Raw genomic sequence first — 13,913 nt, 5'->3', positions numbered from 1 at the left:
AGCAGCCAAAGTATTTACTCAAGAAAGAGAAAGGTTAATTTTTACTCAAGTACAAGTAAAAAGTGATGACCCAAACAATTAGCTACGAGAATACAAAGACGATGATCTGAAACAAAACATAGAATCATGTGGAAATCTCCTTTACAGATCTGGATCTACTTTACAGATCAAAATGAGCATTTGCCATTTAAAGCGATACTAAGTAACTCTTGCCCCTAGAGGCCATCAGCGCAACTGCAGGTGTCGTAGCAAGTTGCGATTTTTTCAACTTAGTAATTGTCTGTGAGAGTAAATACTACGCTGACAGAAAAGGCAAAGGGAAAGAGGTAATCATTTTTTTCACTCAAACTTGGCTGTAAACACTGTTCGCAGTTAGCTTTGCCCGTTAGCCTGTTAGCTTCTTCTTTGTGATTCTGTTAATGTGCATTGGTGGCTCCGACCCGGTGGCATTGAAGTTACAATTGTGGATTTCTGGCCGGAGACACTAGGAGGAGATGAAAGACCCCCCCAATCATCCCATAAACACTTGTATTACCCCCAGAGGGCGTATGGAAAGGATTTATTAAGATAAACACTGTTTTTCCATACTGAGACATGTTCTTACCGGAGCTTAGACGAGTTGATGCGTAACTGTCTGGTCTTTACGCCTGCGCTCAGTCACGCAAAAAGACTGAGGATGTTTTTGGCATTTAGCTTCTCCTCCTCTCCTCTATGGGGCCAACGGGGGTGAAGTTAGAAGCGACCAAGCTCTTCCACGCTTTCCCTATTTAAATACGGTTACACGATCCAAGTCTAGTTACACAAAAATACCTTAGGAGCACTTAGACTTTACTGCTTGGACGTCGAAGTGCTCCTAAGGTATTATTTTGCCTTACAATATAGTACCCACACTCGTACAGACCAGGCAGTTACCCATCAACTCGTCTAAGCTCAAGTACATACATGAGTAAATGTAACTGAGTACTACCGCCTCATAAGCACAAACCCATTCTCTAACCCATTCATACCATTAAATTCATCAATGATAACAAATACTGATATCTCTAAATGTATTTACTGTTCCCTATTTACCTACAGTGCCTCGTCTTTCACATGTTTGCAGATACTAATGTTCATGTACTCACTGTGCAGCACTGAGTCGAACTCGTACGGCTGGGACACAAAGTGAGGTAGCGTGAGGATGAGGGCGCTGACCGACATCAGGAGGCCCCCGAGTCCGATGAAGCGCGGCCTGTGCACCCGGTGTCCGAAATAACTCACGAACACGATCAGCACCGTGTTACTCACCTGAGGACACAGTTACATATGTTACAAACTAAGAAAAAAAACATAATTCTGAATGTCAAGAATCTATATTGATGAATTGGAACATTGATCTTCACCTTTGACATGATACAACAGTAAAATAAATGGTTCTATTGCTATGTAACTGCATTATTTATTTTCCTACTTTGGGCCGTTCATTGGTTGGTGATGCTTTGGCGATGTCTTTTACATGAAACTTTATAAAACCAGGCATTGTTTGACCTAATCACGCAGTATTAGAAAGAGATTCAAGATGTTGTCGTATTTCAGCGAACATGCCAATGTTGGAGCAGGGGACTAGCTCAGACGTATTTGTTTTTGTCCATGTTTTTTAAAGCACCATTAAGCGGGCGGATCTCGAAGGGGAACTTGATTCTTCAGATGACGTCTGAGCTTTCCAAGGAAAGTGAACAAAGCGTTAAGACATTTCAATTACAGCCAGTGACCTGTGACAAGGCGAGCTCAAAGCCAAATCATGAGTCATTTTGATGCTGTACAGAGCAGTGCAGCACCATGTTTGAGCCGCTCATGGGCCCGATCTTCCGCCTGGAACAGCGTTGCTCAAGAGGAAGGTGGTATCCTGTGCACAAACAATGGTGCACCAGAGGGTGTCACTTAGAGAAGAAAGGGGTCGTCTGAGGCGCGGTGTGCTATGAACAGCACTGACGACAACAAACGCTTCCTTCTCTCAACTATTTCTCCCACTGTGAGTTAAACACTGTCCATCTCCAAAATATAATCGATGGTTCCCGCTCTCACGCAGGTATTAAAGGGGCTATATGGAATTTAAAAATGATAAAACTAAGTATTTTCATTCGCCTACATGTTCCAACCATGTCCTAATGTGTAGAATGAGCTCAGACCTATTCACCACAACTGCCTCTAAAATCCTGCACTGTCACTCAAAAAGTTGTTACTTCGGGTCCGAAATGCCGTCATGCACGAGCTTAATATAGAAACTGCAATTACGTGTAAGACCTGAGGTGGCAGTAGTGAGTATAAAATGACTAACTTGCATCTAGTCTCTTTAAAGAGCGCGGGGGAAACTCCACGCTGCAGAAATGTGATCAAAACACCAGGACGTGTACCCCACACATCTCCCTACACCCCCACACCCACAGAAGCAGAAAATATTCCAGTCTAGTACGGTTCGCAGGAGGTAAATCTTGGGGAGGAGGGGCCACTGCTGTGCAAAGCATCACCATAGCAGCCTGCCCAGTCCCTGTCCAGCGCAAGGTTTGAAGCTGAAGATTTCACAGAGCGTCCTTCGTCTGCACAAAAGTCTACACAGTGTAGCATTTAGAAACTATGAAACTTGAACCTACTCAAAAGGGGATTTACAACAGAATAAACTACAAAATGCACAAGTATTGCACTAAAACCTCTCTTACCGCAAAGAGCCTCAAGTGATCCGAAGGGCACCACATTGAGAGCATTGTGACTGAATGGCATTGACAAAAACCGGCCTCGTATTCAATGGGAACGATGAGAAAAAAGAGTTATAGAAATGTGCGGATGGATGCCTGTGCCTGTTCATACCACATACAAAACATACTACATTCATCAGAAAACATAGGTGCAGAGGCCCTGACAAAACTTTGGTAATGTTCTTTGGTGCGGATCATAACCTTAGTCCCATCAGCTCAGCAAAAAAACATTTGTACTGAACTGCAGTCAGTCACATCCTTGTTAAGAGTGCACACATTAGCAATCGCATACTACTACAGTATTCAAAGCCTCTGTTTGAGCTGGCACAGATGGATGGAAGATCACAGCAGAAAAGCACAGTACGCTTCCTCTTTAACTTTCAACCCTGTCGTGGATGATAACTTTCCAAAGCACACAGATCTCCCTCTCGTCCTGTGAGGAAGCGCTGCCTGTTCTCCAGTTCCTCTTCTCTCATCGCTGAACCATGAAATAAAACTATCGCGATCTTTCGATGTGTTTGTTGGCATTGGCCTCGTGCAGAGAGGGAAAGTGCCCAGTGTGGACATAGTTTTGAACAGGCAGTCCAGGTCTTGTTTGTGGTTTGTAGCTTGGCCTGGTTTGAGCCTAAAGTTAGTCCTGGTTTAGTCCCGGTTAAGTCCCCCCCGTGGTGTTTGTGTGGGCTCTTGCCTCGTGCAGGGAGGAGATGGTTCCTGAGGAGTAGCTGCTGAGACCGAAGCGCCGCTCGATCGTGGTGATGGTGCTCTTGAAGTAGGAGCTGTAGAGGAGCTGCGAGAGCTGCAGCAGCCCGTGGCACAGGACGAACAGCTGAAAATACACAAGGACACATCATCACTCATGTGCAGGTCGGTGCCGGGAGAAGCTTCTCCAACTCAGGACTCCCTAGATGTCCAGGGCTAAGTCACACACCGGTACTACGGACATCATATTAACATAAAACGAGCCCAAACCTGTTCCTAATCACTATGTTTACGTCAAATCACAGCAAAAGCATTAATTGACAAATATTTAACATTTTCCATTAAATCAAACACAAACCCCTAAGCTTTATAGCACTGGACAGCAACACACATGTGAGGAAAGGAAAGAATGAGTTGAGTTTCTAAGCTTTCTTTTCTTCACCTGCACAATTTTAATAGAAGTTGAAGTTTGTGCTATTTGCATTTTTACTTTATTTTACTGCTACAATGACTAAAGAAAATAAGATACAGGAGACTAAGTTTGAATCCCAGACCTTTGAGATACAAACCTTGTACTATATCTACTCGGGCCAAACATTTTCTGCTGGGACCCCAAAACTACATTAACAACTCGGGACCCCATTTGTATAAAGGTCTTGCCTCTTATAGGCTGTTTTACATTAAAAAAATATACTAAACTAACAGTAGCATTTTTGTTTTTGTTTCATCTTGAATGGGGACCCCACCCAAGGCCTTGCAACCCCCGATGGGACCCGACCCCCCACTGCACTAACTACCAAGACGCTAATGCCACATGGACAGCACTTTGCCTCCAAGTCCAAATATGGAGCAGTAATCATTCTCCAAACACATCAGCTCTGATTATTGGGTTATCTGATTACTCCAGTTATCTGATTTGTCTGACCATATAAACCTAGCCATTGTTTGTAAAAAAAAAAAGAAGGAAAAAAAAAATCAGGTATAGGGCCAAAATGGCAACAAAAAAAATTGAGAATTTACTCTGAATTACTATGATACTCAACTCAAACTCAACATCACCTAAAGTGAATCCAGAAACTGTGAGTCTTGACAAGCTCACTTTCAAACTTAGTTTATATTGCCCAGAGCTGGATCAAACCAGTGCTGCTGCTCTTTCACTCCGACTGAGCAAAGACAAACATAACTGAGCTGCTTTGACAAGACCTCGAACATGTTCAGCATCAATCACAGAGTCAAAGGATCTGACGTTACATAAATTCAGCTCAAAGCCCGGACACGACTGACTCTGAGTTTGTACGTGCTCCGCGAGGCATTCTCAGACACCGGGAGAAGACAGCGCTGGGCTTTAGTGCTCTGTGCCGGTGAATGGATGAGTGACGCTGAAGACACCGCGAGATTAGGACGGACTTTTGCTGAGAAAACAAAGATAAAGCCAGCTCTGACTGCGCCGCCGCAGGTCGACTGAGGCTTTGGGCTCAGAACAGTTAATGCCCCGGTAAACCCGGCTTTGTGCCTCACTAAACCACACACAATGCACTTGTTAATATTTCATCCGGAATCTGTAGCAAAAGGCGCCTGATCGCACACAGTGAGTGATCAGGAAGGCAAACAGACCCTGCAGATTATTTAGTTTATAGTTAAGTTCTGTCAAATCATTCTCAGGTCAATTTATCGGAGCCTCGACAGTTTAGAGCAAAAGACTAAACCGTAAGACTTCTGAGATGCTTCCATGAGTGTGTTTACATATCCTGGTTATGACAGTATTCTGGATATGATGTTTACATGTGTCCGAGAAACCAGGACACTCATATTCCTGCTTACATGAGCAACTACAGTACAAGGAATAAGGAAGTCAGCGACAGACGTGAGAATTGAAACAAAAACTTCCCATGGAGCAAAAAAGCAGTTGTTTTTTTAAGGTTACTTCCATGTTTTGCTGATGATACAAAGTTTTAAAAGCCAAGGTACCAGATAAAATGGCTGTAGGAAAGTTTTTTCTGTTTCAAAAGTTCGCACATGCTCAGTACGTCAGCAATGGTGAAAAACCAGGGTGCTGTGTTTACATGGTACAGTAACAAGGAAACTGTGGGAATATTCCAGTGAGAATATCATGGTTTCTAATAGGGCTGAAAGATATATCGTTCTCGTATCGATATCGACATATGAACATTCAAGATATCAATATCGCATAGAAAAATATATCATTATCGTATTGATACGAAGATATGAACATTCAAAATATTAAAATCAAAAAAGCGAGATACAAACGAAATAGATTTTCATCAATAAAACTGCACTCTTTTGTTTTATTATTATTTTATTTTTCTTAAAAATGCTTAGTTTTCACCTCACCCATAGTCATCTTGTATCGTATCGATATCGAGATATCTGGCATATTGAGCTATGAAATTTTGTCCATATTGTTCAGCCCTAGTTTCTAATAACCTGAATATTGGCTTATCCAAGACACTGAAACCAGGATTCTGTGTTTACATGAACCAGACAAAATCCCCATTAAAAACCTACTTGAGTGCATGTAAACACACTCTTAAAGTTTCATAAAGGTCCATAAAGCTCGGCTTAGAAATGTACTTTTTTGGTAGGAAACAAAACTAAAAAGGGGAGAAAGAGTCCATGATGTTAAAAAAGAAAAAAGATTCAATAGATTTTGAAAGTAAAGATGGGATTCGTGGCTCTTTACAGGATGTCGAGTCTTTCTTTGGGATCCGTTCAAAAGACATTTATAAATCCTTTTTTTTTATGACGCCAGCCAGAAAACCCATATCATCTGAGGCCTGATCGCTGACAGGCACATCCACTTTTGATCCAAATTATCTAATCTTATAATGGGGCTGGTTTTATCCCGGTGAAAAATGCGTTTGTGAATACAACTCTGTGTCGCAATGAATGAAAAGAGGCCAAAATGTCTGCCAAATATGTGTTCAGTGCAAAAAGCTTCCATTCTTGAGTTCAATCACTATTCAGCCAAACACAAGCAGTTCCTTTTTACACTTTTGCCACTCTATAAAAACAACCTTTTCTGCAGCCACGAACCAAACAAGAGACAGGTCTGAAGGGGAAGATCTTTTAATAGATTCATGGCTGGCACTAAGTTGAAATCAAAATAATAGGTGCGCCCTGGGTATTGGATGTCTGGACCTGTATATCTTTAAATGCCTCATATTTGGCCCCAATTTGGTGAATGTCTCAACACTCTTTGCCCCTTTTCGCTGTTCAACAAAGACAGGATAACAAACCTGGACAGTATCCAACCCTACTGAGGACTTTTGCGCTATATAATTATGTAAAGTCCATCATTGCTTTGATCTGCGTTGACAAAGTGCTTAGAGTGAGAGGAGCGGTGCATAAACGTCACGTACCGCTCTGAAGCACGATTTATTGTTTCTGTTCAGTCGAAAGATTATTTATAGCCTCGGAGCGTTTGTGTGTCATTGTCCCCGTGCGCTCTCCTGCTGCGAGCGCAGAATCGGGGGAAGTTTGGAGTTCAGATTCAAACGCTTTTATTCCTCAGACGTGTGCGGGAGCCGTGGACACTGGACACGCAGAGATCCTGGACACTGATGGATAAATGCTAACCATGAAGAGACACTGCTTCAAATACTATTCATTCCAAACAAGTCTGTATGAAACATGCAAAAAATATGTTACCCTGGGATTTGAACAGGTTTTTTTTTGTTCTTTCACTGATTAAAGTGCTGTTTTAAAGAATCTGGCAATGATCTGTCCTGGTTTAGTCAATCAAAAACTGGACAACATTAAATCCAATTTAAGTCCAAAGTACATCTCTGACATGTTAGAGCCGTATGAACCATCTCGGGCCCTGAGAACTTCAGGGAGGGGTCTCCTGGTGGTTCCCAGAGTCAATAATAAACACGGTGAGGCTGCGTTTCAGTTTCATGCAGCTAAAATCTGGAACAGTCTTCACGAGGATGTGAGACAGGCCTCAACTCTGACAATATTCAAATCCAGGCTGAAAACAGTCCTTTTTACCGATGCATATGACTGAAAGTATTTTATCTGCACTCTCGCCTTTTACTGTAATTGATTAATTTTATGTTGATGTTTTTATTGATTCTATTTGTTTTCTTGTATTTATGCAACTGTGAAGCACTTTGAATTGCCTTGTGTATGAATTGTGCTCTACAAATAAACTTGCCTTGCCTTGCCTTAAGTCTGGTATTATTTAGACCTGGTGCTTGAGTATTTTTAGTCCTAGTAAAAAGTATGTTTAGTCCAAGGTTTCACGTTAAAACCTAGATATAGGTATAGTGCGCAGCAGTTAGGGCTCTGCCTCACAGCATGAAGATCGTGGGTTCGATTCTCGATAGTCCCCATTGCACTAAAACCCTGGATAAATGATAGAACAGTATTTGAGTGTGGTAAAAGGGATGGAAATTAGCCCATGATTAAGATTGTTTTAAAAGCATGTATTAACTCGCTCCCAAACTTTAAATCAGTAATCGAAACCCACCTCTTCACACTGGCTTTTTCTTATAGGAACAGGCCACCGTTTTTCCATACTGAGATATGTTCTTACCTGAGCTTAGACGAGTTGATGCGTACCTGTCTGGTCTTTGTGTGTGCTCAGTCCCGTAAAACGACCAAAGATGTTGTTAGCATTTGGCCTCTCCCAGTATATTCCTATAGCTCAAGACCAGACAGGTACGTATCAACTCGTCAAAGCTCAGGTAAGAACATATCTCAGTATGGAAAAATAGTGGCCTGTTCCTTTAAAACTGTCTATTTTCTTTTGTCTTCCATTGTCAAGCATCTTTGAGTGTCCAAGAAAGCGCTATATAAGTTTGATGCATCTTGACCAAATATAGAATTTTAAAATGATGAAATACCCCCAGAAAATACCTATATTTCTCACAAAAATTAGTAGCGGTAGAGGTACAATATATCATATAAATGCCTATAGTTTACTTTGGGATGGCTAAAATGATACAGATCCTTTAAATAAGTTATCTTCTTCCCACTCCCTGTAAATTCCTTTTGTCACTAACTATATATGACTTAACTATATTTTGTCTACCTTGTACTTTTTTGTGCCATTGCCATAAATAAATGAATGAATAAATGAATGAATGAATGAATGAAAACATACCATAAAAACGTGGAAGAAAAGTTGCTTTTACAATGAAAGTCCCGTAAACAAAGTAGAACTGCACCCCTTTCTTGTACAACCTTTTGTTGTTCATTGTTCTGGTTGTTTTAAATTCCTCAGTAAATCAGTAAAAAGGCACTGACTACATAGACACTGAATAAAGCCCTTTGTTATTGTCTACAGTGAAGCACATTTTCTCAGAACAGTATTATCGAGATCAAGCTTTTTGCTCAGATTGAACACGGAGATAAACAGCGTTCAGACGTCGGCCTCAAGGCTCCCACTTCACCTGTAAACTAGTGTTTCAATCCTGGTTATGGCTGTTTTTTATTGCGAATTTTGTGATGCATTTTCAAGCGTTTGCAAATGAGCCAACAAATCCAGGGCTAATCTGGAAGAAGTAATACAGATGTGAATAAATTATGGCCAAATGAAAGTAAACCAGGTCCAAATCTGGGAGAAAAAAGAAATAAAAACAGTGATTTAACTTAAGTGCCTTTGCAAATCACTAATCACTGCTTATGTTGGACTTATTTCAGTTTATTACATAATTAGTTACATAATGAATCGTGTTTTTCAGGCATTTCTTATACTTGCAAAGGCACTCGCTGCATTACCTCAACGCGGACGAGCATCATGGTGCAAGAGTGAAACGTGATGAAGTTGTAAAAACACAAACATGTCCTGAACAGAGTGTACGGCTGTCAGGGAAAATGAAACATGGGAAGTGTCCCAGAGAAAGCGGATCGGAGCCGCGATCAACGCTGTGTCGTTCAAAGGCTGTAATCCAGAAACAGAATCAACTGCAATCAAGCGTTTGGCAGATCGTATTTGGACAACGCAAAGTACAAGAAAATACAGACCAGAACTGAACTCTGGTTGAGCTGAATACAAGAACTCACTTTAATGTACATGTGCCACTCCTACTTTGTGTGTCTGCATTTATCTGCAAATCACACTGTCCAACTCTGTGATTGTGACTCATACAGAGAATATGGCCATTTCACATCAGATTGTACAAATAGGAGAAACTCTAACTCCCTTTATGCTCAGCTCCGAACTAGTTTCAGCCACAGGATCAGTGTGGAGCTCATTCTGCTTTATGATTGAGAACCAAAGCAATAAATGTAAACATGAACGACTTTACGTCAGTAGTAAAACCTACATTTGATTTGAACAATGTTTACCATCTTGGGACAGGCAGACAGGTAAACATTTACAAAAAAAATCAGCCTAACCATAAGTTTAAGAAGATCTCAGTGAGACTTCTTGATCACAGACTGTAAATTAAGAATGGACTCATTGTGGTTCACTTTTTCCTGAAAGCGCACGGAAATGGCGGCTGGCTCCGGAAGCTCCTGGCTGATTTTTCCCCCACCTTTATGTCATTACTGAACACAGACTTGTCACGTGTTTCTCTTAACATGCGCAATATCATCCTAATTTCAATCTTTACTGCTTATATTTTTCCTCCCTCTTCTAACCATGAATGATGGGGCTGGCTCCGAAGACTCGGCCAAATCGCTTGCATGACTGAGCTTCAGTTTCCTCAGTTCTTGCCTGAGCTTAGATGAGTTGATACGTACCCAAGGCCGGATTTAAGCAAAATGTGCCCCGGGGCTAAAGTTTTTTCTGGGCCCCCCATATACTCAATCAATCAATCAATATTTATTTATTTATATATATAGCACCTTAGCAACAACTGTACTTAACTTGCATGTCTGTCGGATTTCTTTTTTTGAAAAACAAAACCGTTTAACATAATGACCCCAATTTGAGCTCCATGGCCGTTGTAGAAGAACCTTTGCTACTGCCAGACTGGTGGGGGGACACATTTAAAAGGGGGGTCTGGGCGTCCTCCCACAGAGATTTTTATTTTATTTTAATGGTACAATTTGGTGCATTTTCCTGCATTTTAACAGACCAATAGTTTTTTTTTTCCAGTGTCAACTCAATGAAAATGGCTCAGGCCTCGTTAAGAACTGGTTTAGACCCAGATTAGTACTGGTTTAGTCTTGGTTTAGTCCTGGTTTAGTCTTGGGTAAAAAGTCATCTGATAAAGCCTTAAATGTGAGTGAGTCTGCAAGGGATGAGAGAGAGGGAACTCATTTGACAGCCCGCATTGAGCATGCATTTTTCTCCTTATGCCCATGGGCCCTTCAACCTGCTGGGCCCCTGGGTCCTTTTAAGCCCCTGCATTATCCGGCCTTGTGGGTACCTGTCTTGTCTTTGTGTGCACTCAGTCATGCAAAACAACCAAAGATGTTGTTAGCATTTGGCCTCTCCCAATGTATTCCTATAGTTCCAAACGTGGGTGAAGTTGGAAGCTACCACGCTCTTCCACGGGAACGCAAACAAGGATTCAACAAAGACCAGACGGGTACATATCAACTCGTCTAAGCTCTGGTAAGAACATATCTCAGTATGGAAAGCGGTGGCCTGTTCCTTTAAGCATTCATTTACAAACAACCTCTCTGACACACTGTCCATGCAACACATCACTCTGCTACTGCTGAAACAAAGGAACAGCCAGTTGAGATACTTCCTCTTCTTCAACTAATCATTAACCAGTAAAAATGTTTTCCTCGTATCATCCGCTCCAATCTCTACAGAAGCGATTGATGAGAGCTTTGTCCCGACCTCCACCCTCTGTCTAAACATATCCGAGTGCACAGTGAGGCAGAGGTGCAGTCCTGCTGCGTGGGAGAGGCCGTGTAGTTCACGCCCGCTCTCCCCGTCTCGCTTCTTTCTCTTTACATATTTGGACACGGAGGGTTCAAACAAGACCAGACCCACCGCACTCTGTGTGATCCAGCAAATGCAAACTTATCATTCATCATGTTTCACCCTCGGGAAAAATGTATCCTTTCTAAGAATTCAGCTCAACTCACCAGACACAGGTGCAAAACGGTGAGATGTTTGACAAAAGATCAGATTTTAGGCTCCAACAAAGGACTTCTGCATCTCCAGTATAGATTTGAAACATGTGCTTGAAGACAATTTGCATTTTAACCTCTTAACTCCCACCTTAACCGAGCACATTTTCTACCCAAATAAAGCCTCTTGAAAAAAAGTGTCAAAATAGCAACTAAATCGAGGATGAAAATGCATCAAAAGGACAAAAACATGATTAAAGAGCAATAAAAAAGTGACAAAAACAGGACAAAAAAAACATGAAAAAGTGACAAAAATGTGGCTAAAACGAAGATGAAAAGGCAACAAAAAAAAGCCACAGAAGAACGACAAATATGTGACTAAAAAAACATGTCAAAGTGACGACAAGGCAGCAACAACAGTTGTTTAGAAGGACTTCTGCCTTAGCTTTCAAATGAGGAGCTACTCTGGCCTATAGGCTGTAAGGTGGGGGTTAAGAGGTTACACTGTTGTTACATAGGCTATAGGACTTTGATATTCAGACGCACTGGAATCTTCAATCGGGACTGACTTCTTAAAAAGCATTGCAAATATATTGAAAAACCTCAGTTATGTGACTATTGCGCCAAACGTTTAGGAGATCATGCTGTTTGTTTCACATGAGGAGGCAGCGGTTGGAAAAATGTAAGATTTGGGGGCATATCTCTGTAGGATTTGATAAGAGATTGACTAAGGTTAGAAATATTTGCGACTGCAGATAGGCCACAGCTAACTTAATGTTTGCATTTCAAGGCGTGTGTGCATGCCTTCGACTTTTGATGCTTTCTTTTTCAATTCACTTCCTCCTTCTTTCAAAAACCTTATGGCCGAACATTAGATTTGCTCCTTATTTGTCCAAATCCACGCAACGATGGCTGAGTTTAAGTTGTAAGTTTCAGGTAAAACAGCTTAAAAAGTGAAATAACTCCAGCCCAGGAGTTAAAAAATAGCAAACAGGCCCAGATGAACAGTTTCAGTTTGTGGAACTATCATGGTATAAGCAGGTAAATAACAGTCGTGCATTAAACAGTTTTAATGCACGACTGTTTAATCCTTACAAAGGGTAAAACAAGCATGATACAGGTGAGCCAATAGAGTTGTTACCATGGAGATCCGCCATGTCTTTGGCTGTTAGCATACATTTTTCATAGACTAAAAACAGACAAAAAGCGGAGGAAAAAAGCTGCTGAGTCACAACTGGTAAATACATCAACACACTGTGGTGTCCAAGTGTTTAATGTGAACCATAGTATTTTACCTTTTAAAGGAATGGTTCACCGTTTTCCATACTGAGATATGTTCTTACCTGAGCTTAGACAAGTTGGTGTGTACCTGTCTGTTATTTGTGCGTGCGCTCAGTCACGCAAAAAGACCAAAGATGTTTTTAGCATTGGCCTCTCCCAGTGTATTCCTATAGCTCCAAACAGGGGTGAAGTTGGAAGCTACCAAGCTCTTCCACGGGCGCAAAGACCAGACAGGTACGTATCAACTCGTCTAAGCTCAGGCAAGAACATATCACAGTATGGATAAATGGTGAACTATTCCTTTAAAATCTCCATTAGTTTATTATTGCTGCAAATCCCAAGATGCTTAGCGATATGACATCACAGGCTGTATGTTATGATACAATGATATACTATCACTATGTCAAGATATCGTACATTTAGTGCAGCAAAAACAGCAGCCAACAGTTTCAAAACCTGTCACTCATCGTCAATCTATTCTTATCTCACATTCTTTTCAATTGTACCTGGATAATTTATAGACCCAAAACAATAAATCTACTCGACGAACATAATTACGAGACAAATGCTGATATTTATCTCCATTGGTTTTGGAGGAGGTTTTCTAATGGTTCGCAGACGGCTCGGCTGACGGTTTGTTTATGTACAGACGAAGAATTTTAGCTTTAGGCGGCGATCGCTCACATTTTTGACATTTGCACCTCGACTGTAATTACTTATGCAATGCTCTGGAAATAACAGCCCGTAGCTCACCTGTTTCACACAGTAAACAGTGCTAGGTTAAACTTAGAGCCAGTCTGAACCCAACCAGAAAGGACTAGGCCTGATGCAAAAACAAAAGTCTAAACCGGGATTATAGGGTCATTCCAGAATTGGAGGTTTTCTGTTATGTATTCATCAATAACAGGTAATAAACTATAACAAGCATGATTGGCTCAGCTCAGGTATCAAAGACATTAGTTTTATTGTATGTTTTATTTGTTATTTACTATATTTGGTACCATCCTGTTACCAACATTCAAGTACCTGAAAAAGTACCAATTGCAAGGAACAGGATTTACAAATCTATGCTGATGTTAGTTTTCTCAGGAACAGAAACGAGCTGTTTAGCTGGCTGTTACTACTGACCAAGAGGACAAACTTGCTTAAAGAGACTAGATGCAAGTTGGTCATTTTATACTCACTACTGCCACCGCA

The 13,913-nt window shown here is 41.2% G+C and overlaps 1 protein-coding gene across 1 annotated transcript in view; it reads right to left on the bottom strand.

The window, feature by feature from the left end:
- slco2a1 (solute carrier organic anion transporter family, member 2A1) overlaps positions 1-13,913 on the bottom strand; it is a 31,549-nt gene that overhangs the window by 16,410 nt on the left and 1,226 nt on the right. The window contains exons 2-3 of the mRNA XM_079574922.1: positions 3,421-3,558; positions 1,125-1,287 (exon numbers count right to left, since the gene is read on the bottom strand). Coding sequence (XP_079431048.1) covers positions 1,125-1,287; positions 3,421-3,558 — 301 coding nt within the window. The remainder of the gene's footprint in view (positions 1-1,124; positions 1,288-3,420; positions 3,559-13,913) is intronic.

This window comes from Gobius niger (genome assembly GCF_951799975.1).
Source record: "Gobius niger genome assembly, chromosome: 17".
NCBI lineage: Eukaryota > Metazoa > Chordata > Actinopteri > Gobiiformes > Gobiidae > Gobius > Gobius niger.
Note: the sequence above shows the minus strand (reverse complement) of the source record. Positions and strands in the feature narration are given on the sequence as shown.